This window comes from Pholis gunnellus (genome assembly GCF_910591455.1).
Source record: "Pholis gunnellus genome assembly, chromosome: 3".
Classification (NCBI taxonomy): domain Eukaryota; kingdom Metazoa; phylum Chordata; class Actinopteri; order Perciformes; family Pholidae; genus Pholis; species Pholis gunnellus.
The window spans coordinates 16,195,982-16,223,086 of NC_136529.1; the positions used below are offsets into that span (position 1 = coordinate 16,195,982).

Below are 27,105 nucleotides of genomic sequence, written 5' to 3' on the forward strand. Positions count from 1 at the left end.
TACATCTTGACCTTCACTAAAGAATGAAGAACGGCACTGGTGCTTCTGCTCATTCTATTCTTATTGTTTACCTTTACCAAACTGTAAATGTGGTTGACGTACACATCAGAGCATTTTTAATTAAGACATAAGACGTAATTCCCTCCCTTTTGCTGTTCCTCTTTGACTTCCTGTTTCTGTCCGACAGAGGTAAAAATAGGACATGAGGCCGACTGTGAAAATGTTGTCATACAGTACAGAAAAATGTTTACCAGTAACTGCAGAAATGGTATGGGAAATGATGGTACCTTTTCTCTTTATAGGCCTCAAAAACAAAACATTACAGTGGTATAATCCACTATACTGTGACAGCTACATTATGGTACCAGCTAACATCAGAGGCAACTACTATATCTAACCCAGCGGGTGTGTTTTTGATTACATTGAGGCTTTGGATATGTAATGAATCCTTGCAGAGGTGAACACTTAAAACATGAGAGAGGTAGGGTTTTGAGTCAGATACAGTGGATCATTATGTTAGATGAAGATAATTAGTGAGTTGCAGATTGGAGGATGGTCAAAGAAGTCCATGCTTGATAGAAACTTGTTTTGAAGTTCCTCTTCAAACTACCTGCAGAGTCTACGCGATGATTGGCAGATAGTTGAGTGATAAAGGGGAAACTGAAAAGGATGGAAACATACAGTCTCTTTGAAATGTCTGAGATTCGTTATCTCTGCTTCTCCCTGTTAACGTAACAGTAGTGGTCTGCAACCGCAGTATGCACCATGAAGAGTCATATGTTCACTGTTTTTATTAGGCTATAATGAAACAGCAGCTGGAGCCACACCAGCTGATTTGGCTCTTGATGGCACATGGTTGCAGGCCTCCACTTCACAGTGTGCTTCTTCCTGATTCGTCCTCATTCTCTCACCGTCAGTAAGGAGTGAAGAGGATTGGCCCATGCGTGGTGCGGATGGGACCTGGGGCGGGCCTCAGCAGGCTGAGGGGTGTTCCCTGTAGGAGGTGGTGATGGTGTTGGTGAAGGGGGTGGGACGTTGGGCAAGGAGCACGTAGTGCCAGGTGATTGGAGGAGGCTGCGGCTGCCATCGCTGCGGCAACAGCCAGAGGATTTGGTAAAAGTCCGGCCCCCAAAGTTTTTGGAAGTTCCTTTGAGAAAGATTAAGGAAAAAAGGAAGTAGATTTATTTATGCATGCAAGAGTTCTCCTAAAACCCAAACATAAGAAATATGGACTATGCAATATGGGAGAAAAACTGAGTTTCTACCATAAAGTCTGTGCGCTTCTTGTGCCGACTGAGAAGAGGATTTGGTTTCCCTGCAACTCCATCCCGATGCCTCCGGCTAGATATGTGCTGAAACATAACATGAGAAAGCAGTGTTATTGGATTTTGGGATTGCTGGAAACCTAGGATCACTCAGGGTCTTTGGATCTTTGTGTGGGTTTTCTCACCTGTTTAAGCTGCAGCTCTGAGTTGACTCTGACGTTGCAGATCTCACAGTGGAAGGTGCGTTCCTCAGTGTTGGGGTCAGAAGACAGCTCCCCTCCCTGCTCTAGGCTGGGTTTAGGACCAAGACGCGGGTATGCTTTAATGGGTCCCAGTCCACTCCGAGCCTCCAGAATGGTTTTGTGTTTGGTACCTGGAAACAATGATAAGAAGGGTATAGTCTGTGTTGGCCATTAAGGCCATGCTACCAAGAATGATCTTTGAACCTAAGCAAACATGGAGGTGTCCTTAAAGTGGTAAAGAGGATCATGTGACCTCCAGAACAGCTACCAAAGGTACCTTGTAGTGAGACTGTTGGTGCACATTTGTTAAAAAGTGAACACACTCTAAAGCTGTTAATGTCATGATATCCATTTCAGATAGGAGGGTATTCCTGTAGTTGCATTTACGGCGTGCGACAATATTTAGTGTAGTAGGTGGTAGGAGGCGAGATCACTTATCTACACCATGCAATGCTTTAACCAGGCAATCCTACCACTAAGTGGCACCAATGCACCATCTTTAAAATGCAGATGAAATGCATAACTTTTAAAAAGGCCATGCTTCAGGGTTTCTGAATTTACTTTTAAGAGTGCATAATGCTGTCGTTTGTAAAGGTTTATATTTCTCTCCAAGATTGTGCATACTCTGTGGTGTAAAGGACCTACGAATATGTGCACTCCCACAGAGCCGTGTTGGAGTTAACCTACCTTTGTTATGTGCCTCCAGTTGTGAGAGGGAATTAACAGCTACTTTGCACAGGGAACAGTAGAGAAGCTTCTTGGCTTTCTCTTCCTCTGACTCCCCTGAAGAAGTGCTGGGTGCTGGGGACGGGGTTTCGGGAAGACCAGCCGCTGCTGGATCTGCAGGATGGGTGCCGAGGGCCACGGTGGGGGACGGAGAGGATGGCAAAGGTGTGCTGACAGAAGTCAAGAGGGGACACCCTGCATCTGAGCTCAGTGTGGGTGTTGGAAGGCGACTAGGGGTCAGAGGTGACTTGTTAGAGTTGAGACAGGATTGGATGTCATCTGTAAACAGCACAAAGTTTTCAGGTTAGTGAATCATTTGTGGAAAGTCAACCATACAATTAACTCTTCAACCCTGTCGTGTGAAAATAACTTTGCCTCTCTGAGGACGAATACACACCTGTGTAATTTTAACATCTGTGTTTTTTTTCTACTGTCATAGATCAACTCTATATATAACTGTGTGATGAAGTCAGATCTTTGGATCTGTATAGATCAGAGAAATGTACGAAGGTTGTTGGAATAAAAGTTTTTTTCTTTTCTGGTGATCAGATTTGCAAGTTCTCATTAAATCATATTAAGACTACATTTCTTAGAAGAAACCGGGGCACCAACACTGCTCTCTGGTTAGTTTCTATCCAATCACTCTACACAACAGCTGTGTTGTGCATCTTCACTATTTTGTGACAGATTTGTGTATGTGTGTGTGTGTGTGTGTAACATTATATGTCACAGGTGATGCTCACCCTGCTTATTAGGATCAGGCTCAGGGCTAGATGGCGAGGGGCCTGTTGGGGAGGGTGAAGCAGTAAGGGGAGGGTGCTGCTTGTCGCCCTCTTGGAGACGAGCTGTCTTGGATGTCTCGATGCCCTTCACCCTCCGAGCATGGCGGTTCCCCTTGTAGTGAGCCTCAGCCTGGCTCTGGCAAAATAACAAGATACATCAGAGGTTTACATGAATTTGATTTGATTTGATTTTTTGATTTTGAGATTTCCATTTTTAACGGAACATTTCATTTTGATCACCATGTTGGCAGTGAACACACACTGACACATGGACTGATATTTATATGCCCTTTTCTGTTGCCAGTCAGATTTATATTTGCATGTTTGTCTTATTTGTTCTTGTTTGTCTGATTAGTTGTACAGTCATAAGCAGTTGAATTTAATAGCTGAAGATAGGCTTTTCAGATGTTCATTACCAAGTAAATGCAAAAAGATTTCACTGAACACATTCAAAACCAGTTATCAGGAAATGAACCAAACACCTACATCAACTCCAAAGATCTGCAGCTGAGCTACCATCATTTAAAGACTGTGGTTGTATGAATGTGTGTCATAACCCATTAGAGTAACTGAGTTATTACATATTTAACTAAGCAAACCCCTATTCTTTTTTGTTCCCCAGGATAAATCAATATTTACTCACAAATTCTGAAACATATTCTGGCACCCTGCATTTTCTGTGCATTACAGTAAAGGGCTGTTGAGCCTTGTGGTTTGCAGGTCTGATGTGCTGACGAGGCTGTCAGGGAAGATTAGCCCTCCAGAATATTCTCGTCTTCCTTCGCTACTGGTGTAATCACTGAACTGGCTCATGGTGATTATTAAGTGTGGGATTATTTAAAATGGACTGGAGGGCAGTGGGTAACCAGTGTCAGTTGTCAGCTGCCTAGAGAAAGAAATGGAGCAAATCAAGAAGACCATAAGTGTGTGTTTCTCTGCTTGTCCTTGTCTGATTGCACTTAAGAGGATCGGTGTAAAGTCAGGAAATGGGAAATATGAAGAGAATGGACCTTTCGGTAAATCTTCAGTACGTTTGTAGACTTTGGGTTTCAGTTTATCAGAGTTAAGGTATTGGTTGACGAGTTATGTGTTAAAGTTGTGATCATTAAGATTTTCATGAAATTAAACCCTATTTTTTATACTATTTTTATACTATGTAATTTTTTTAGCAATAGCCATTCAATATATTTACAATCTGTAATTACACCATTGTCAATGAACATTGGCATTGGACAGGTGCAGAAACATCCAATACAGAAATAACTCCTAGAGATACTGGGCTGGGAAATCGGAGTTACCCTTCAAGTCCAGATATGTGCATGTCAGCATCTGATGAAATCAAAGGAAAGAGGGAGCTGTAGTTCTTGTAAGCTCCTCACTAATTCAGTAATACAGAATAAGATAGGTTTCATTATGTCAATAACAAGGCCGAGGGACCTGCATAAGGTGCGTGACCGGTAGTAGGCCTAAATGTTTGGGACTCTGCGGCTTTGGGATGCTTCACTGAGGCAAAGGGACCACTGGGACGTGTCCACGATGTATCAGTAAGCCTGAGGTATTAACTGGCAATGTTAGTTACCCAAATAGCCCTCATCCTGATTGGTGATGACAGAAAGGCAGATATAGCTCTGCCTGTGTAACCCAACTCCTCTGACTGCTGCGACCCAAAGCCCTGCAATTAGACAAGGAGATGAAGCCCTACAACTCCACAAACAAATGACAGCAGAGAGCTCGAAAGACATATTTAATGCTCCTTCTTTCTCTTTGCAGTTCACACTTTGTGCTGCCATTCTTATTTTCCTCTCCCATTCTGCAACACCCAGTTGTTTTTACTTCTGCTTGAGCTTTGATACTTTCACTCTTCCTGTGACCTTCAGTGTCAGATCTTAGGAAATCAATGAAGGTGTTCCATCAATTCAAGCATAAAAGACTTGACAGGCTCGGAGGTGGCGGTGGGACGCAGTAGAAACAATTGGATGTAAACGAGATTAACGCATCCGATCTTGAGGAGAGTGAAGAATAATAAAATATAAATGATGTTGGGCATAGTAGGTGAAATGGACTGAGAGAAGCTGCGAAAGAGCCCATGAAAATGGGAATTAAGATGAATGAAGAAGCAGAGATGGGATTTAAGAGGGAGAAAATGAGAGCAAGTGAATGTCCCTGAAATCCTTTTTCTCTCTAAGCAGGATGTGCTTTGATGTTTTATCTATAAAGCAACAAAGGCACAGAAAGCAGAGAGACTGGGTCTAGAAAATCTACTGTACGGGGTACTGGCAGCGGCGACAGGAAGAGGGGATGGGAAGAAGGTGGAGAGAAGGAGAGGGGACAGATGACACTGTATACCCCACAGAGGGGGAAGCAGAAAAATGAAAACAGGAAAATGGTGAGCAAACCCCCTTGCTGAACAGACGGAGACATGAATGAAGCAAGGTTTGGTTTGGGCCCGAGAAGAACAAGAAGAGAAAGAAAGAGAGAGAGAGAGGTGTCCAGTATGGTACTGCAGTGGTGACGATGGCTAATGCAGCATGGTGTGACGTCAGCCTTGCAGCAGAGCTGAGCTAAACACTGGCAGGCTAATCTGTCCTCTGTGGCCAGAAATGAATTGCATTGTTATGATTGCCACATGTGTAGTAGCTGCAGCGTAGTAGCAGTGAGAAGCACCTTGGTCTGATTGACGCTATCAATCAATCCGCCATCAATCAATCTGCCTCTTTCACTTTGTGTAAGTACTCGAGAAATCCCATTTAACCCCTGCCTCCCTCACACATGAACACAAAAGATAAATGTTGGTCTTGTTAATGTACTCTGGGTTTCGTATGACCTGAAGAAGACTTGATGAAAAATAATGAGTGTTTTGTCTGCCTTTGAACTGCTGCAGCGCAGCCCAGACAGCGCGAGTAAGCCAAGTACCGTACTGTAAGCAGAGTATTCCTTCATTATTAAAGAATGTCCACCGTGCTTTAAGCTCCCAGTCTCTCAGGTTACTGTGTAAAGTGCTGGAGAGCTGCAGCGGAGCAGATGCACACCGAGGCTCACAAGTAAAACAGCAGGCGGAACAAACAGGTGGCTCAGTATTAGACATCCCACTGCATCTCACAGACGTGACACCAGCACTCTCATACATACACATGCATTTTCCCACATTTACCCAAACGGTACGTAAATATGAACATGCTGTAAGCAGCCCCCACTCATGTTCTGTATTCCATGCTCATGTAGACTATGTGAGAACATGCAAGTCTGAGCAGGGGAGATATAATTAAGTGGCCCCTCACAGAGTTACACAAGTTTCAGATGACTCCTCTCCCTGCCTGTGTCCTTTATACACTATTGCATTTAGAGTGCAAGTATTTAGCGCTTCATCACTGGAATGCATTTATATTTTTAGCCAGGCTTGTATGTCAGGCTTTTGCTTGATTTCCACTCGTGTTTAGGTTAGAGGTTACAGTGTAGGTCAGAAATATCAGTGTTCTTTTTATTGTAAAAACCTTTTGATGTTGACGAATACACATGAGTCAAACTCAGATAATTAGTTGGGACTGCATAACAAATTCAGCTCAGGAAATTTGTCTTTTTTCACTTCTCATAGAACTAACTACAGAATTTATTGTGGGCTGTTTTCCTGTGGCATAATATGAGAGGTCACGCAGTTTTTCCTGTAGATAGATTTTCAGAGGCAGTGTGATCAGAAATGTGCTATCTAATTTCTTATTTCTCCGTGCAATGAAAGAGTCTCTGACCATTAAGATAGGTCCTCTGTACATGTGTACTTACAAACACATACACACTATAAAAGGCCCAGTACTTGACTCTTAACACATCAGTCATGACATCCAGTAGCTGGGTTTTGGATGTCCACATTATGAGCTATTTGCTTTTCAACTTCAGTTAACACTGCTGCCTCTTTAATGGGGACACTCAAGTCATTCCTCTAGAGTTTTACATCTTCTGGCCTCTTTTATTTCGGTCCCTCTGCCTCATGTTGGCATAGTACCGTCTGTCAAGAGTGAAATGCAGAAAATGTGCTCCATCAGCTTTAAGTTAGCTCTGAGGACAAGCTTGTGTTAGCTGTGGTTCACCCTCACACGTCTCACACCCCTCCATTAAACCATATCAGAGTGGATTTAAAAAACACTCATTATACTCACCTGAAATATGCTTTTCTAGCCTGACCAACAAAATCTCTGTACACTTAAAATAAAGGTTTTGCAAACTTTCTGAAACTTGCTTGCTGTCCTTTTAGTTGCTTTTGACACAACATCCCCATACGCTTTTGATACTGGAGTGCAGAAGGACATCAACAATGATACTGGACAGTCAAAGAATACATTAAGCAGGCAGGGATTTTCTCAGTCCCCCCCACCCTCCTTCCTGGACAGGCTAAAATTGGAGCTGAGAAACTCTGAAGTTCTCACCTGCTCCAGCTGTACAGTCAATCACCAAATAACTTTGACTTCAGCCAGCTAACTTTTTAGGTCATAATTTAATTCGACAAGAGTGCAGGTGCAGTGCTCTGTGACGGTTTGACCCCCCCCCCCCCCCATACTGTTTCTACGCTTGTTCCCATATGCAGTCTACAATTAAAACGGCTGCAGATTTACCACTCATAATGCTTGGTTATTTTCTCATTCTCATTTTTAGCAAGCAACGGTTGATTTTGGGAGCTTTAAATTAGAAAAATGAGGGTATTCTTTTCATTCTCAGAATTGTATCCATTCATTTCAATAACATTTGGAAAGTCTAGCTGTACGATTAGATTATTTTATCCCATTGATGTGTGAGAAGAGCCAACAGGAAGTCAGCTGTTGCTCTCTTTCGGCTCAGCTGGAGAAGGACTTGGTGGTTAGCCAATTATTGACTGACAGTAGAAACCAAGCACATCATTAATGCCATGCTTGGTTTTTACTGTCAGTAGTTAGTTAGTTAGCCGGACATGCCAACATTGCAGCTAACATTTGGCAGATAGACATACTTTAGTTCATTTCCTACACTTTTTGCGTATGTGCTTTTGGTTTTGTAAAGGCTATAAGAGAGACAAGGTCCTCCAAACTCTTTTAATGCCAAACATCACTCATACTACCGCATGCACACTGCTTTGGCATTTTTTAGGAATCCAAAGCTTGACAGACCCGCTGTGCCAGCTGCTATAAAAGCGGATCCTTCATTTGAAGTGTTTAAGGTTTCATACCTCTGAGTTGAAGCGTATTTGACAGACGTTACAGGAGATTATTGGCCGCTTTGTCTTCACCATAGGTGGCCCGAAGGTGTGCGTCATCACAGCTTTCTGGACGGGGTCCATCTGGGGACAGATAACCCAGAGGTCACATCAAAGATTCAACACAGGAGAAGCTGAGGGCAGTGTTTCCATTGTTCTCCTAACGGCAGTCCAGTGATTGTGGATGAGAGAGAAAGGTGTTAAAGGAAAGGTGCAGGTGAATGACAGGGGGAGCCGCTGAAGGGGGAGAAAGCTGTGAGATAAAAAAGAGTGAATTGAAGAGGGAGCAGTGATTGATGTGGACAGGAGGATGTGTGTTTTCACAGCAGCAGCTGGAGTTCTTGGGTGCCGTTCAAACGCTTTAATTCATGCCGGGGTATAGAAGGGCCTAATTACAGAGCCCCTATCTCCAAAACTGTGCTATAAAACCTCTGCTTTTCAAAACATCATACCAGAATATTATACAAATCAATTGAGATATTTTCTGTGAAGCACCTTGATAAGAGATAAACATTTATTTTAGATTAGAAGGGACTTTAGGGCCCTTTTGCGAGAAAAGCAATCAAATTTGGCTGCAGGAAATTTTATTTCACATTTTGATGCATTTGAATAATCAGTACACTGAGTTATAAAACTGCAGAAATGTGTTACCACTTGGCTCAAGGCTGGCAACAAAAAGGGATGCCACACAGAGATCTTAACCCAAATATAGTTTATTTAGCTGCTCAACTGACGTATAACGAACAACACATGAGGCTGGTGCAGCAGGCCCTGCTGTGAGATAGAGAGCTAGACTCCCAGAAGGGCTGTCTTTTAAGCCTTCCTGGAGGCTGAATTCAGCTTGGCTGGTTGGTGCAGGTGATTGTCCCAGCTCCTCCCACCAGTAAACCATCAGCGAGCCGGCCCACAGCCTGGCAAGTGGGAGGGTCGTCACAATTAAAGAGTTAAAATAGGAGAAAGTCGTGGACCTAAAAATATCTCATATTAAATGCCAAATTTAAATATCAGCCTGTAACTTTTTTTTCCAAATAAACAACCAAGCCTGTGATTCATAGATCAAACACAGATATACGCCACGTTTTTAGATGGCTTGAATGGACTCGTGTGAGCTCTCTGGGTTCAACAACCACAGCGCTGGGTGTTGCCCTCATTAAGTAGCCAAAAGCACGCTGCGGTTTTACTCTGCCTCTCATCTCCTGCTCAGACTGTGAACGTCTGCTGCCAAATGAGAGACTGTTTACACTCTCAAGCTCCATGCACACCAGGGGAAATGGTATAATTGGTCTGAAAACTTAACCCTGTTTGAATGCATTGTTCGGAATATTTATGACTTTAGCGTGCTTTTTTTTTTTTTTTGCTCCTGTCTCTAGCTCGTTTCTCCAGTTCACCTCTCTCTTGTTTCCTGTTTTTCATGTGGAGACCTGAGGGGTTTACCATGAAGCAATTTTGACAGAGCCAGGCTTTCTTTGCCTGAGCTTGCTCGAAAAAACTTAAAGCCCTAGTCAGAGATAATGGGTACCACTATGGTGGTTATCAGCTTGCCCGTTAACCCAGGGTTTCTTCATCAGGCTCTGGGGGCTTGTTTGGTGCGACAAAATGGGCTCGCAATGCAATGCATTGAGTTTGTGCAACTGTGATTGCATGGCTTCCTTTGGTGGCATTGCTAATGTAAGCTCAACAAGCTTGCATTTATCTGAATCTGTACTGCTCATAGATTGGCTATTGACTATATGAGTAAGGCTATTTCCAAAAGAGTTGATTAGTGAAAGGCTCTTTTTAGCCGATTTCAATCAAAAACTTGGAACATAAAGTGATCCGGACCAGGTTAGGTCTGCAGCACAAGGCCACTTTCATGTCAAAGGAAACTCTGGCTTTAGGCTCAATATACCTCGCTAACACACTAATCTGGCTATGTACACCCCTCTGTAACACCTCCAAGTTTGTTGTTTACATGGTACATTTGTTCCAACATTGTCTGTTGGTGAATTCATGACAGTTTGTGTGTGTTTGTATCAAAGTGAATTATTATCTGTGTCCCGATGTGTGTGTGTGTCAACAAGCTTTGGTTAAAACAAAAACCCCTCTATCATTGTCATGTCCTTCTCTTATTGGTGGATGTTCTCCATGTCTATCTCTCCCTGTGCCTCTCTGTGTGTCTTTTGCTGCCATTCTTTCACCACCTGTTCTCATCATGATCTCTTTCTATACTTCTGTCCCTACTGTTATGACCTCATTAACCTATTAGTCTGCTTTCTGTCTGCTCTTTTACTCTCTGCTCCCTCAAACAGTGGAGCTTTTGTTGAACCAGAAATGTACACTGTGTGTCACATGAATATCTGGGCTTATTTACAGCTTCATTCTTAAATATCCGATATCTAAAACACAGATCATCTCACATTTTTTCATTCATTTTTTAAGTTAAAATCCTTAAGATTTCAGTCTTGGTGGATTTGGTGGAAACAACGAATGTGTTTTAATACCACAGGTCCCATAGTTCTGTTTGAAATGTCACGTAATTGACCGCTGGCAGTAGCAAACACATCTTGAGAGGCTTCCTTAGAGGAAGAGCAACTCATTTATCGGTTTAACACTTTAACTGTATGCTGAAAGGATTCATCGCTTCAAGTTTTTTAATAAAGAAGACTAAAGATTAAAATGTTCCAGACCTCTAAATCTGCTGTTGTGTTCTTTGACAGCTATTTGTCGGCCCCGGTAAGAGAAAACACTGAGCCAATCACAGCTTTGTAGGCAGAATTTAAATAGGGGACGGCATCTCTGCCTGAGCCACGACAATATTGACAAGAATAGATGAGATCCACGCAGCTGCAGGCCTTTGGAAGTCTACTTAAAGAAATATCAGCTTAGATTTTAAACTTCACTTGACTTGAAAATTGTTAACTGCTCCCATCAAGCAGTCTTGCAGCTTCTGTTTCAGCTGAAAAAGATGTGCAACAGATATGTCGCTTGCTACTGATCGGTGTGGGAAAACTAACATTCCCTCCCACACAGAAAACAGCAAAGTTATTCATAATAAATAAATGTATTATTATATGAGCGCAAACTGAATCATGAAGTAATGCAAAATTGCAGTTCAGTATGATTAACAGGGAAGAAGATAATTCATTTTCATCTGATATTGTAACAATGACTCATGATTGAATTGTGTGCTCCAGATCAGGTCCAGGATGTGCGTGCATTGTTTCCTATGAATCCTTGGTGTATGTGTGTGCAATGGAGGGTGGATAATAACAATGAAAACTACTAAATAACACATTTAATGGATATGGCTTGAAAGAAATACAATAAATGGCATCAAGATTGGCTTTGATGTATTGGAAATATAAATAATTATAACTTCAGAGTCATATGTCTTTCCTAAACTGAGTAACTGACACAGAGACTAATACGATGCACATTAAACTTCAGCCTTACAGTTAATGTATTTTCCTCTGGAGCGTTTGAACTCAACAGTGTCTCACTCTCTCCCTCTGCAGCTTCTGTCTCAATGCAAGAAGTTGAGACCTACAGTATACTCCCGAGAATCTTAAGAAAATGACCTGTAATCCTGGTGAGTCAGATCTGATATAAGCTCTCTTGGTAACTCACTGAAGTCCAACACTCCAAAGACTTTCTGGCCGAACTGGAGCATAACTGTGTTTGAAACAATAAAATGCAGTAATAAAAGAGTGTTTTTTGGCAGTTTCCCTTCTCCGTGTCCTTCCAGTCTCTATGGACGAGGAGGCTGCTTTAAATAAGGACTCACTGAGCTGCAGCCTTCTATCACTGGATGACAGCGGTGTCTTAGACTGCGCTGACAGAGTGATTTGGATTGAGGTGCTCTGGCTTTAGTGGACACACTCAAAAGTCCTCGCAGAAGCAGGATGAATGATTGACCTGCGCAAAGGTCATTTTGTCTGAGCGCTTGAAGAAAAGCTTGATGATACTGTGTTTGCATGTGCGGTGCAGATGCTTCCCTGTTTGTCGCCATGCTGACCTTCACATGAAACCCAATCTAGAAATGAGAAGGAGCCACAGAAAATGCTGACTGTGGAGAATCCAGCCCTGTGCCTGTTATACAATTGATTAGCTGTAACTTATTTTATTGCAGTAAAACACTCGCCTGGGCATTTCCTCAATTATGCTGAAAGTCACTCAGCTGAATAAAAAGTAAACAGCTGTCACAGCTGTCACCTTATCATTTTGGATTATGCAGTATAAATCCTCAACACTTTATCACTTGTCCTCACTCAGGAGACAATTCTGCAAAATCACAATACCAGCTGTCTTCTGTTAAGTGAAACAAGGTGATAACAAATCCCAGACGCCATTTGTGCTCGTGTGTGTTTGTGCAGGTATGCCGGTGGGCACTCACTGTATTGAAGTTGTGGAAGAGGCCGATGCTGGCCGGGTGAGGCGACTCCATGGGGAACTGGAGGAAGGGCTTCATGTCCAGCGGGGTTGGGATGACAGATGGGCTCCTGAGGAAGGCAGGGACCGGCCCCGGTCGGTTTACACTTCCTGTGGTAGAAGCGCAGATGCGGAAATGAGAGATTAAAAAATGAAAAAAGCATAAAATTGATACATCCGATCAAGCGTTCCTCCTTATAGACGATAATGATGAGAATCAGTTTGTTAGTGAGGAGATGATTACAGCTACCACATTTAATTAAATATTTTCTTAAAGGAATAGTTCAACATTTAGGGAAATACACGCTTTCTTGCGTTAGATACAACTGTCATGACAGGGAGACAGATGGCTCTGGCTTGGCTGTGCCCGATGGTAACAAAATCTTCCTCGCAGCACCTCTAAAGGTCACTAATTAACATGTTATATCTTGTCTGGTAATTCTGTACAAAAAGTGAAGTGTAAAAATGATTGATAGCGGTTTCCCCCTGTTTCCAGTCTTTGTTATTTTTACTAAAAGGTTGCTAAAAGGGTCTGAGAAGTCCGTGACTATTCTTAAAACATTCTGGGCCGTAGCACTAGATGCCCCGACCATGCTTCCTGAAGGTCTTTTTACGGCCTGTAATTTCTCTGCGCCTCCCTTACAATTTGTCTCAACCATTTTTTTGGCAGCTGCGCTATTTACTGTAATGAAGGCACTTAAGCCCAAAGGGGTTCATAGATATGATTGGCCGTTGTCCACCCCTGGCAAGAACCAAGTTTTGTTCCAAAATGTCAAACTTTTTTCATTAAATGTATAATATACATATAGTGCCTGCTGTAAAACCAGTTTTAACTAAAAACACCATTAAAATGAATATAATACTCCCCTCTGCATACATTTCCCATGTTGAGCCCCACTACCCACCCACACCTCTCCTCTCTCCACCTCTCTTGCTCACTTTTCTCTCAGCAGTAGCTCAGCAGTGGTGAATGCCTGCACTTGAGGAGTCTTATTTGATGGGCAGGAAGGCTAAGCTCCTTAAGCCTCGCAGCTGGGGTGCTGCAGATATCCGCCTTTTCTCCATTTCTCCCTCTGTCTCTCTCTCGCCAAGCACAGTTTTCTATCCACATTTCATGGTCCCTTATTCTGTCTGCCTGGCTCTGTATCCCTCGTCTGTGCTTCTCCTCACTCCAGCACCAGTTCCTTTCACTGTTTTGTTCCTCTTCCTCCTCATCCTCTTTCTGTTTTGCTCTCTCCTCTCCACTCCGCTTCCTGTAGTTCTCTTTATTTAGCGTAAAAAAACCAGCAGGATGCTTCAGAGAATTTGTATAATCTTTTCTTTTGAGATTATATGCAATCGTCATCCTTTACTGCCAACGCTTTGTGATGACTACTTAACAATTTTGTTATATTTGAAAAGAAAAACTGGTCACTTGTCAAAATGAGGCGAAGAAAAGGCTATTTTGGGAACAGCAGAGGAGGCTCCTTTCACTGACAGCAGGGGAGACGTAAAGAATGTGCTGTCAGGATCAGAAATAGATGGAGGGGAAAGTCTCTCCTTCTGGCATTCCTCCTCAGACTGCCTTAGTCCTTGGGAGGCTGTGGCAGCTGAAGCTCAGCTGTAGCTATATTGTCATGTGTGTGTGTGGCTGCTTTGCATATCCCGCATGGTAAGTGGGGACTTCAGAAGGTAGAAGGGAAATAACGTATACAAGTGGAGGTCATGGTTTAAATGTCCTTCAGACATGCAATGAAGCGCACCGCTCACATGGCGGCCATTATCACCTCTCCAAACCAACCACAGCAAGGTTTGTGCTGCGTGAAAAACCAGCGGTAATAACACACCTTAGTTCACACCAACATATGAACATGCAGGCATGAGTGAAGGGTCAACACCAGATATCACAAAGGAATGAGTGCAAAATAAGTATCATAGAAAGTTTGATGTATTTTGTATTCCTGTGTTTAAAGCTGTAAAGGATAGAGATGGTGATATTCTATTTTTGAAGACAACAAATCCCATGAAAAGACCCAAACTAACAATGTGTTAGTCCATCTTAATACTTTCTGACTTCCCCATCCTGTCAGTGGCCACAGCCCCAAGGCCATGTGTTGATGTAGATATTTAAAATCATGCCACAGATAAATACTTGCTGGGCACTGTAGTCCGTAGAATACGTTAGTCAAACAGGAACAAATCATGTTTTTGTTGGGGAATATTTTCAGCGAGCTGTTGAGTATTACAGTGCATGTGGGAGTGACTCAAAATATACATTGCAGTGCTCACGTTCATGGCATGCAATGTGTAAACTATTGACGTAGTCTCCGTAATGTCCCCCTTGTGTTTCTGAAGACGCTCAAAGTTGGTGTCTCCGCTCAACAAAGCGGTGGATCATCAGTGGAGATGAGCTGGGCTTGGGTGATAAAGCAGAGCAGACAGCTAGCAGCTAGTGACCTGTGACAGCACCCACCTCTATTATGCCTTAGAGCAGGGGTCCCCAAACTTTTTCCTGTGAGGGCCACATCACTGAACATATCGTTTGACCTAGGGCCCGATCATGGGGGGGGGGGGGGGTGCTACTCGCGTGCCACTCGCAGGTGAGCGATCGTTGCATCGTGCACGCAGATCGGGGCGGAACACCGCCGTGCGCGATACAAGCTCCCGTCTCTTCTACTTCTTCTACTCTTCTACTTCTACAGGGTGCGCGCATGACAGCTCTCGTCTCGTTCGCCCCCTGGTGGTTGGCTGATTAAAATTCGATTAATTGTGCAGACTGAAAAAAAATCATAATGCGTCTCTGGTATTGTTCAGGGGGCCGGACCAAATGTGGAGGCGGGCCGCATCCGGCCCGCGGGCCGTAGTTTGGGGACCCCTGCCTTAGAGCCTTGATATAATTCAAATGGATGAGTTATATTTAAATTCACAAACCGTACAGTGAATGTGGAAATTAGCTAGAGACCAAAACATTTTTTTTTTCGTACCAGGCTCTAAACATTTTTATTTCTGCTGTAAAGTTTGACATTTTTAAATTGGGGTCCGTGGGGATTGACCCACTTTAAGAGCCAGCCTCAAGTGGCCATTCTGTGAACTGCAGTTTTGGGCAACTATGAATAAAACAGCAGAAAATGTCTGAGAGACAATTAAACATGTGGTTAACAAAGCATGTAGTGGGACAATCAAGTTTCAGCTTTATGGATTAGCTCTGAGGTATCATCATTGTGCTTCCTCTTTGGTTAGTGAAGCGTATTACTGACACGCTTCTGGTAAATCCGCAGCTCATTTTACGCCAAATAACAATTTAAAGGTCATGTCTGTTACTTATAAATCTGCATTTGCGGTGCAGACGCTCACAATAGAGGGATGTATTTAACACTGGCACTCAGTGTTTTCAGGGTCATTTTCTGCACCACCCCACAGCAGCTTGATGCGGTGTGAGTGTAGCAGTAACAGCCCCTGACCTACCCTCTTCCTGAGTGATTTACAATGACATCAGATAAGCGTACGCCACGACTCCTCAACGGCGACCACGCAGGGAGGGTGCACATTGATTGGACACATTCTGAGGAGCTTTAAAGTGTTAAAGTGATGCCAAACTCTATAAATCCAGACCTCTCCCTCTATTGCTCCTTCTCTCCAGTAAAATGAACAGACAGCGCTATTTCACCCGGCCTCTAATCTTACTGTCTTTTTTTTCTAATGCAAATGTTTGGGGCGAGAAAAAGATCAATGTCTGTGTAATAGCTTATTGAATTTTTGTGTAGATTGTGAGAGAGAGGTAGTTGGACAGAAATGAAGAGACGCAGAGAGAGAGAAAAAAACAACAACCAGAGACACAATCTTATCATCACAGTGGATTTCACAAACCCCGACGTGTGCACACACAGGCATGCACACTCCAATATGCTGTGACTAAGGCCTCTCAAATTGGCAATTCATTTAGCCAATTTAGGTTTAATGATCACAGAGGTAATGTCAATGTCAGTGACGTCGCTGAAGCCTCTCTGTATTCCCTGGCTGCCTCCATCTTTGTGCTCCATGATGGGACAGGAGACTGGGTGACATGCTGTCTAACAGAATGATGTCTGACGAGAGGCAGAAGCACTGCAGGGTCCCACCGAAAAAAGAGAAAAGAAAAAAAGAAATGCAGCCAGTTCCCGCTCCACACTCCAGGAAGACCGGCGGCTTGGCACACGATGCCAGCCGCCTCACATCTGCATCTAAATGGGCTGCTGTGCACAGAAGACTCTGAAATGAGCTTCATGTGGCAGATTAGCCAGCATCCCCTGACAAAACCCTGTCATTGTCACTGCAGCAGAGACAACTCTGTGGCAGCGGCGGGTCTGTTAACCCAAAAACCACTGGATCCACTGTGTTCTTGTTTGTCTTTGCCCCAGGTTTTGTGCACAAGGCAATGTGAAAAAATGAACTGATCACCATTTGGTAGCAGATGACACCATTAGTGTGTTTACGATCGTCGTCTGTTCAAATGAGTTGTGACGCCTATTCGTTGATTTGTGGAAGGAGTGCTGCGCTGCCACATTTTGGTATCAGGTGACCTTATAACAAGTTCTCTGCAAAATAAACACTTGAAAGGATTTGTTAAATCAGCTCTCTCCCTGGTGGTGTAAATGGAATGTAACTGTGTTGGAGGATCTAACCTTTTAAGGAACAGAGTGCTAACTTTGTCGTGATTGCAGGAGGGAAGATGGCATCGTCTTAGTGTCGCATACTGCTGCTGTGAAGGACTGAGCATGAAATCCAATTTACTGCAGCTCAGCTTACCCTCAAGTCAAAGGCAGCTATTTCAACCTAAGCCGGGGACAGGCAACAATACACACACACACACACACGCACACACACACACACACACACACACAAACGTTGGTAGTTTGAATGAGCGACGCTCTAAAAGAAGTAACGTATAGGCTCCACGCTGATTAATGTGTTTGTCTGTGTGAGATCTGGACAGTGAGGAGAGAGCACAGTTAAGAGGAGAGGCGAGTTCTGGGGGAGGAGAACACAGTTGATTTCAGTCTGCGCTTTGTTTTAATGATAGATGCTCTGCGCCCCAGCGACCAGGCTTAAATGCCACCTCCCAGAGAACTCTCAGAAGTCCTCTTTTACTGGAAATGTGTGCGTCTGTTTTTATGTTTTTCTCTTGAGATCAGCCAGCTCTGCGCTCTGATTTCATGCAGTATTTGCAATTAATGAAGACTTGGGTTTTCCCCTACAGATTTTACACTGCTCTCATTAATATTTAAATCATTATGTAATGATGGTAGTACATTGCTGTGTTTGGACTTTTCCCTGTTAACAGCTTTTTTTTCCTGAAAAATGATGTCTGTCTTTCCATAGTGTCGGATTATGAAACCTTACAAAGAGGTGGAAACTCCCTGATTGGCAAGGAAATGGAAATGACAAGCAAAGAGGAGCTTGGAAGGGAATGATGGCCGTCGTGCTTAGTGGATCAAGTTGATTGAGCGAGGAAAAGAGGTCTGGACGATGGGGTAGATGAGGTGGAAAGGGAAGGAAAGCATGGAGGAGGGGGAGGGAGCCGCATGTTTTGAGGTGAGTCCAAGGTGACCAGAGGAGGTAAAGAGCCATGTTAACCTGCAGGTTAATGTACAGAAAGAAAATGCCATCTGTTAACTGAAGAAAGCAGTTGTTCTCCACACAGTTTGAACTATATACTCTACTGTTTACATATTGTAAATCTCATGGTAACATCGTCAAAGTGTCTTGTAAGGGTTAACCTTTGGCTGTCACATGCAAAATGTCACATCCGAATGAACACTTTTGGGTTATTTTGTTGCCCTCCCCGTAGGTTGTCTACATGTCATGTCTTGTTTTTACACAAATACTAAGACATTAAGTTAGGAAGACGGGTCATGAATGGTTCATTTTTTTGCAATTATATTAACAAAAGAATCCCCATCTCCCTTTCCCTCCCTCCCTTCCTCCACCTCAAACATACACAACATTATCTCATGATATTGATAGTAATAATAATAAACCAAGCTAAATACAAATACCTTACAGGACCATATGATCAAATAACCATTATATGGACTAGTATTAATGTAACATATACAAACTGATAGATAAGAGATGTGTAAAATATAAAAGTAAATCAGAGCACATACACATGCTACATGTTAACTCTCATACATGTTGGACACTTCCACATTTTTCTCATAAAGACTTGCTCTAGTTAAAACAGTTCGATACTAAGAATGATAACATCAGTTGTTTCAGCAAGGGCACCAAAACAATATCAGTTTTCGCTCAACCGCTAAAGCCAGAGACCGTAGTAACTATGACAGGAGCAAGTCAGGTAATGTTGTTATGACAACGTCTACATAAGGAGGAGCTTAAGATGGATGGATGAGTCAACAAAACATTGGACTTTAACACAGGAGGTCGCTGTTAGTTTCCCTTTTCCATCCGTCAGACAAAAAATCATGATCACGATCTTTCCATAACCAAATGTTTATCAGATCAGAAAAGGCTGCTATGTGTCGTTCTGAAGCGCATGGACAAATAGCAGGTTATGTTGTTTAATTTGGGGGACTGGTTAAACATTTTCCAACTCATGCTGAGCTTTGCCTCAGTTCGTGCAGTGTAGGCTTTGCATCTGTTCACTTGCTTCTTTCCATGAGCTTCATATGTAATCATGCCACGTCTAAATGTTGCCTTGCATTCTGACTTAACACACAAAGACTAGTGTTACTGTAAGTCTAGTTTTAGTCTGTCGAAGGTTAGCTCAGCTTGCCTCAATCCACATTGACTAAAATATTATCATAAGCAGTAGTCACAATAGACGAAAATATTAAGGTCAACACTAGGTTTACAAATACCGGAATTTCCCTTTAAGCTACAGAAAGGACGTTAGATAGTAAAGAATTATTTTAGCAGTATATTTATTAAACTTCTCAGATATATTAATATAATCCATCTGTGGCTTTGAGTTGCGTGAATGTTACCACGCTGGATCCTGGAGAGCTTTGTTTCATAAAGAGGCTTGTGAATATCTGTCTGTAGCTCCTTTCAGGCTTCACCTCTTTGGGGAGGCATCGGAACAACCTGAACCTGGCTGCCAACTTTCTCTTTCATTACACAGCGGTCATGATGTAGCACAGTTTGAGGCAAACTGAGAGCGCTACCGCATGAAACCATACAGAGCGAAGTAAGAACCATTAAGAGATCCACCGTGTCAACATGACCTGCAGTCCTGCCCCACATCATTATGCTGTGTGTCAAACCATTTACACACCTGCTGGGAGCTGGCAGAGCACACCACTGCAGATACAGACCTACAGAAACCTGAGCAAGTAAAGTACACAAGCAAACACACAAAGGCACATGTGCAAAAGGGTGAACACACACACAGAACAATGGCATCAGACGAACAGAAGCCAGGTGCATGTCCTTATGATTGTAAACAATAGAGAGCACACAAACGCAATTCGCACTTGATCTTCAATAGACAGAAAAATCAAAATAGAACAAAAAGAGAATATATGCAGCTGATCTACATATAGTATATTGTGTTTTTCCCCGCAGAAAATGAAATTACAGGCTACATTTTGGGAGCTGACGGCCAGAGTGTGGTTTTATGCTATAGCTTGGTCTTGGTTTGTGCAGGGTTAGAGTCAGGCTGGTGGCCTATGCAGCTGTGGTCTGCATACCTAGAGAACAACAAAGAGACTTTATGCTCAGCCTATGTGCCCTCTTGCCATTTTTGGCATCCTTGAAACTAGTAAATTACACAAGGGTTTTGTGCAGCAGGTTTCAAGGCCTTCTAATTTTATAGTTATGGTCAGCTAGTCCTCCAAACTAAATGACAAATATGTCTTTGTCATTGCCTTCCAAAACAACATATATGGACATATTGTGACCCATATGAGCAGGACAAGATAGTGTGCCTTCCAAAACTCTTGATACAGTCCCGTAGGACTGTTATGATTGATGTGATTGTTAACCTAGTTGGTTAATGCCGGGATCAGAATACACATCATTTTTACAACTATTGGTTGGATTCTCATGGTCCAGATATCCAGATTACGCAGAGGATTAACCCTGATGACAGAAATATCTCAAAACATTTGTTTTGAGGAAAATGTCTCAACGTTTGGCTGAATTCACTTGTCACATCCATGTCCCCCATAGGATGAATTGTAATAACTTTGGCGATGCCCTGACTCAGAGTAACAGTAAACTACATGTTGTAGCCTGCACATGCCCTGACCAATCACAGCTCGCTGTGTTTCACAGCTTGCAGGACGTGCACACTGTAGGTAATTGAAAAGGAGTGGCGATTGCTTTCCCAGATCGTCCTGATAGCATCAACGTCATCCATCTTTCTCTTCACCATATTTACAGTTGTGTGCAGAGGACCACACTGTGCTGTTGGGTCTTAGGACACTTTGATTCTATTTTTTTTTTTTTTGGTGACATCATGAGGTGGCCCAGATGCTCTATTGGGCCAATATCAGGATCATGTAGTCTGATCCCAGCGTAAGCTCAGATGAAGATTGTGGTCACGGTTGATGTTGACTGTCGGTAGTGAATGGAAAACGTGTCCTGTGTCCGACGTGCTTTGTTTACCCGTCCATCCACCCAATAAGAGGTTTTGGGTTGCTAATAATAGTTAATCATCTTTTTCCGTTATGTTTAACAGATAATAGTCACATAGTCTCTTTAGGTTGTTGTAGATAAACAGGTTGTTTTATGAATGAATAAATGACAAATGCTCTATATAGTCAGACAGACTGTATATATAACTATAGAGCTTTAGAGTTATTTGACCTTCCCTTCTTGCTGGTTTGTTCCTTGACTTAGTTTCCGGCTTCACAGACGTATGAGATATGTGTCAGTTTGTCAAACATACAGAGTGACGGGCGCATTTCTCTCTTTTAAATGTCAATACTTTTCATCCCTCGCTGAATTGCCTCGATTCAAAGGTCACGTTGTTTATCAGAGCCAACATGCACCTGTGATTCTTTTGGAGGACATTGATGAGTGGGGAGATTTTGTGTGTATGGATTGCTTCACACTGGTTGAGTGAACACTGATGCAAGCCACGGATGTTTTTTTCATAGTGCTGAGTGAGGTCTTTGCGTCAGACTAGAAGAAGCTTTGGCCCATTTTTAAATAAATAAAGACCTCAAACCTCTAGGTCTGAAATATTCATCATAGAAATCACTAAGTTACTGGACTGCGTTCCACACTGTTCTGCACCGAGAGAGATGAGCCTGCTTTAGCACATTTCTTTCATACTCCAGTGCTGATTGTGTCGACGTGTTTGAATTTGGCCTTTCATTAAAGAAATACAGTATTTAGATGTCGGTGGATGGAGAGATTTCTCTGCTGATGGATAGACGGAGAGTAGACTTTTTCTCCGTGTTTGCTCCTCCATCTATTCCCGTCAACACTCCCCGTCATCGCCTTTCATGGACACTATTTCGGTCTCTGGACTTACATCTCTATCTCAGTTAAAGGAAACTAATACAGTGTAGAAAACCCAATCGTCCCATGTTGTTGTGATCTGGTGTCAGTGTGTTTAGTGTCTAATGCATACAGAGTTAAAGCTTCAGCTCTGGGGAGGGATTACCACGAGCTCAAACTCACACTCAGATCACAGGAAGACTCAAGCAGGGGCAAGAACAAGCAAACAAAAATAAAGTAGTCAAATGTTTAGTTAACACAGACGTACATTGAACAAGGTCATTGTAGTTAATCAAATTTAAGACAAGAAGCAAACATTAATATTCAGAAAATGACAAGATGTTGAAACTGAAAATGTGAAAGTCAACTGTTTAGGACTGCGTCATGTTGATAAAAAATAAATGAATCTAAAGAATCCACACTTTAGTCTTTTAATAAAGATCCTGTACACGATGTGCATGTTATTAGGTTAATTCTGCAATAATGCCCCCTTGTGTATTTAATTTAATAAGACAGAACACAAGGAGCAGCTACTTCTGTAATATTAATATATTATTTATATATTGATAAACATCAACATGCTTAAACTAAAATAACTAAATGCTTTTAAAAAAAAGTTAACCTCATTTACATATTACTGTATCTATATAAATTATAGTCTTTGACTGGTCTAAGGTCAAGTCAAAGTTAAATTTGTTGCATCTTCTATTTTGCTACATTTTAACTAAAAGATTTGTTTCAGTGTTTTTGAAGCTATAAAAGCTATTTTTAAGGAAGGTCCACTGTATACGCATGTGGCCTTTTGAACTTTTCTGTCTATTTTGCATTTCTTTTAATGCTATTTCGTGTATGTGCAAATAGGACATGAACTCTAGAGACAGTCATGTGCATATGCGTACATTATAAAAGTGATTACTGCAGGATTCATTAACACACAAATTAATAAGAATGACGTTTTATGAGGGCAACAGGAGGACAACGCTTTTATCATTCACTGGTCTTTTTTTTCTTAATCATGACTAAATGATCAAGTAAACGCATCATCTAAGACGCGTCTAAGTTGGCGACAGCAGGGTATGCAGCCAAAAGTTTGTGCCAGAGATGAGTGATCACCTTGGCAGAAGAGGAATGTAACAGGAGAAACGAATCAATCGGATCAATATGAGCAAAGAGAGATGCTGATTTAGTCTTACCCAAGATCATCCTGTAGATGTCCACCATCAACTTCTCTTTCGAACGTTTTCCTCTTGCTTGACTGCTCTCTCCCTCGATCAGCTACGGATGTGACTCAAACCTGAAGCATCCACTTCTCTGGCTCTCAAAACTCAGAGTGAGACAAAAAAAGACGTCCCAACATCACAACCTTCACTTTGCATCCCTACGCTGTGTCTCTTCCGTTCCCCTCGTCCACATGAGATGCTTCTCCTTCAGATCTTGACACGCGTCTCTTGCTCAGCCAGCTGTTGCCAGAGGAGGAGCACAGCAGCAGCCCCGACTGCAACACAACACGCACTCAATTTACTGCAAGGAAGCCTGTAATATATTCACTGTTATATATTCACTCCAGCAGGAAGAACACCAGAGAATACAGCTGAGATGGAGCCCTGCTTCACTGAATGAACCTCTGCAGCACAGCCTCTCTCTCGCTCTCTCTCTCTCTCTCTCTCTGTCTCTCTCTCTCTCTCTCTCTCTCTCTCTCCCTCCCTCTCTCTCTCCTTTATTTTGTGGTTGGGTATAACCTAAAGGCACCTTGCATTCCTGTGCCGCGATTGGCCGAAGGCTTGGCCAATGAGAGCAGTCGGTGCTGAGCATTTTCTTGGGGTGTTTGAATGAGGAGGCAGAGTGATAATGCTGCTGTCGATTCTGCTCACCCTCTCCTTCTGTCACCCTTTTTTCTGTTGTTTACTATTGACGGGTTTTTTTCTCTCTTATGTCTCTCCTCGTCTCCCTCTGCCTCGTGCCTCACACCGACTGCATGTGAAACACGCGCCTGCCCTCACAACACCCCCCCATCCCCCCATATGAGGCTGGATGTATGCTCTGGTCTCCCTTTCTACCTGTGTGTTTGAGGGTTGGGTGTTCAATTTTGAGTTCAAACTGTAGTTGCCTTTCCACTATTTGAACGGAGCAAAACAAAAAAAAGCAGACAGAGAAGAGCGATGGAGATTGACAGCTCGAGAGACTCGATGAAGCATTGGAGGGAGGGCAGGAGAGATTGAGGATAACACAGACTGACTGAGGAGGAAAGTGTAAAGAGAGGAAATGTGGAAGATGTGATGGAGCAGGAGGATGAAGGAGCACGCAGACAGCTGTTTGACAAGCAGAGTGCTGAATATGCTCAAAATCTAAGCTTGCTTAGTTAATACTTACTACTTAGCTCAATGTGTTCAAAGCTGATGTATATTCAAGACTTCATCAAACTTTTTCCCACAAGATAATGCAGCATGACCTCCAGCTTTAAGCAACATGAAGTGATCTACTCCTGCATAATTTATAGTAAATAAATACATACAGTGAATCAGATAATGATGTGTGTGTTTAAGTTTGTGTGAACCCAGGATGGTGTGTGTGTGTGTGTGTGTGTGTGTGTGTGTGTGTGTGTGTGTGTGTGTGTGTGTGTGTGTGTGTGTGAGAGAGAGGGATAAGGTTCCCTCATTAGTTGAGTCGGGCTGAATAATGCAGGTAGGTGTATTGTTGTGGCCAATGGGCCAGGTGCTAATGTGGCTGTCTGAGGGTGAAGGGGCAGACACAGCATGACTTTAATGGATGTCACCATGGGAAACTGTAATCGGACCACTGGACTCGGGTGACACACCGTTCTGCATGTGTGTCTCTTTAGTGATGCTTGGTAAGGCTCTAAGATGTTCACTAATTAAAACACTTCTCAGAGAAAGAAAACCTGCGTTTGGGTTAAAAGATGTTATTGCCACGTTGATAGATAACAGAGCACTTAAGCGGCCAGTGTGTAGCATTTCGGGGGATCTTTTCTCACATTACCAGAACGCCACCGTAGTTTACTACACGTTTGTGAAACTGCAGTAACGTGGGCCGCAGAATGCAAAACAGTGGTGCCGTCAGCCGCCATGATTTCTGTTGCTCCGAAAGTAGTGTTATCGAGGTAAGGATGGCCTCTGAGCGAGGAGAACGGGGATACCAGAGTTTTGAACTCGCGGCTCAGGTTACCGCAGTCTATAAAGGAATGAGTGGAGGTGTCGAACTGTAAAAGAGTATAGTTTGGCTTTTGTTTGTCCAACTGGTTGCCTGCTATTTGCCAAACCCTGCCTTAATGGCTACATCGTGGCTTGTTTATAAGACAGTTGAAAAAAAGCTGATTGATGTATAGCTTCTAGTCAGGGTTTTGGACTGAGCTCTTATTTTTCAAAGCAAAGCATAATGTGGTATAATAATAAAGTTGTTGAAACTTAAAACTTGTACAGGAAATAGAAATTAAAATAACATTTTGCAAAGAGAATCTGTGTTTTTGAAATATGGACTCGTTTTTGACTATTTTGGACAGTAGTTGAATGTATGCTAATGCTGCAGCTTGCTCTGTGGTGAACAGTCTAACCATGTTCAGCAGTACAGTACAGAGTATATACAGTAGAGGTGGAGTATTTTCCTCTTGTCACTCAAAAATAAACGTTCCTCTTGCATAAAAAAGTATGATGATTCAAGGTGGTATGATGGGTTGTAAGCAGTGCGCAGTACTGTACAGTCAGTAGCTCTGTGTGTGTATGTGCGCGCGTGTGATTATGTGCACGTGACCTCAATCATCCTGTCATTCCTACATTCTGTCCCAGGAGGCCATAAATGTGTCGACAGGCTTGTTGAACTCTAATTTTAGCCTTGATCGTTAGCAGTGAGTCCTGAGGAGTCCTGCCAACATTTAATGAAGTCTTCGTTTTATGTGTAACAACGTAAAACGGCCTAAACTTTAAGCATTGTGTTAAATCATAAACTTACAGGTTAAAGTGGCCAAACAGGTGAGGAGATGAAAGCAACTTTTTTAACTTACTTCCATATTCTATCCTGCATGACAAGTATGATTGAATATTGCACTGCACATTCAAATTATGGGAACTACTTCTTGACAAACGGATAAGAATATTTTAACTCAATGCTGTGACTTTTTTTTACTCGTTTTACGTGCTTTGTGGTCAGAGCATCTGGACTTAGGCTCAGGTCTAAACACACTTTAAAAGCAGAAAACTCTGACAGTGTTTTTCTCCGGTCCTGGCAGAGTGAGGGCAGCGACGGGCACCGAGCAGAGCGGCTGTTCAATGCACTTCAGGAGTTAAAATAAAGTTTGCTAGATTGGACTCCACACATCCATACACAGACAACTCAATCTTGCTAAAAACTAAATTAAATCTGCCGTCTTAGCAGCTATGAGTTGCGAAGAAGTACAGCAGTGTAGTTCTGTTAGCTGTTAGCCAAACACACAGCAAACCGCTGGCCAGCAGGCAGTCAATTGCAGTGGCAGATAAACAGGTAATCAAATGTGTTTTGAGAAAGCATGAGTCATCGCAATCAGGAAAGGTCCGTGAGCATTCAGCCATAACTGGCAACACAAACTGTTATGCAGTTTGCTGCAGCAAACTTGTTGTTACAGAGGAGCACACCCACACACAGACGCTCATGTGACCGATTGCATGGTTCTCCCGGTGAAGATAACACATTTTATGTTTTTGAGCATTTGTAAATGTCTATTGTTGTCAATTTGTCATGAAAACAAATCGTTGACGGAATGAAAACTATGAGCTAAGCTGCGAATCAACTAACAATATGCACTTTTCTTGCTGGTAATCGTCCCTCTAAATATTGTAGTTTGCTAAACAGATAAAGCAGAACATCCTCAGAAATACATGTTAGAAAACTTTCATTTATTATAAATTTAACTGCAGTTTTATTTTTGAAATTTGAGTGTGAACGTTTATTCTTGACGTTAGAAAAAACTTAAGGATCCTCTAACTAGTTTTTTCTGGAGCTTTTAACTACATCAGAGACAGGCGTTACAATCCCCCCCCCCATAGGAC

The 27,105-nt window shown here is 42.6% G+C and overlaps 1 protein-coding gene across 1 annotated transcript; it reads right to left on the bottom strand.

Moving 5' to 3' along the window:
• Positions 1-913: 913 nt before the first annotated feature.
• Positions 914-23,463, bottom strand: LOC306694129 (zinc finger protein 385A-like; the record flags this gene model as incomplete). The annotated part of the gene is made up of 8 exons (XM_079156855.1): positions 23,263-23,463; positions 12,606-12,751; positions 8,207-8,317; positions 2,977-3,151; positions 2,195-2,512; positions 1,451-1,638; positions 1,266-1,352; positions 914-1,147 (listed from the first exon to the last, which is right to left on the bottom strand). Exons 1-8 carry the CDS (start codon positions 23,288-23,290, stop codon positions 914-916), a joined length of 1,287 nt encoding a protein of 428 aa, XP_079012981.1. The 5' UTR covers positions 23,291-23,463.
• Between the last annotated feature and the right edge of the window lie 3,642 nt (positions 23,464-27,105).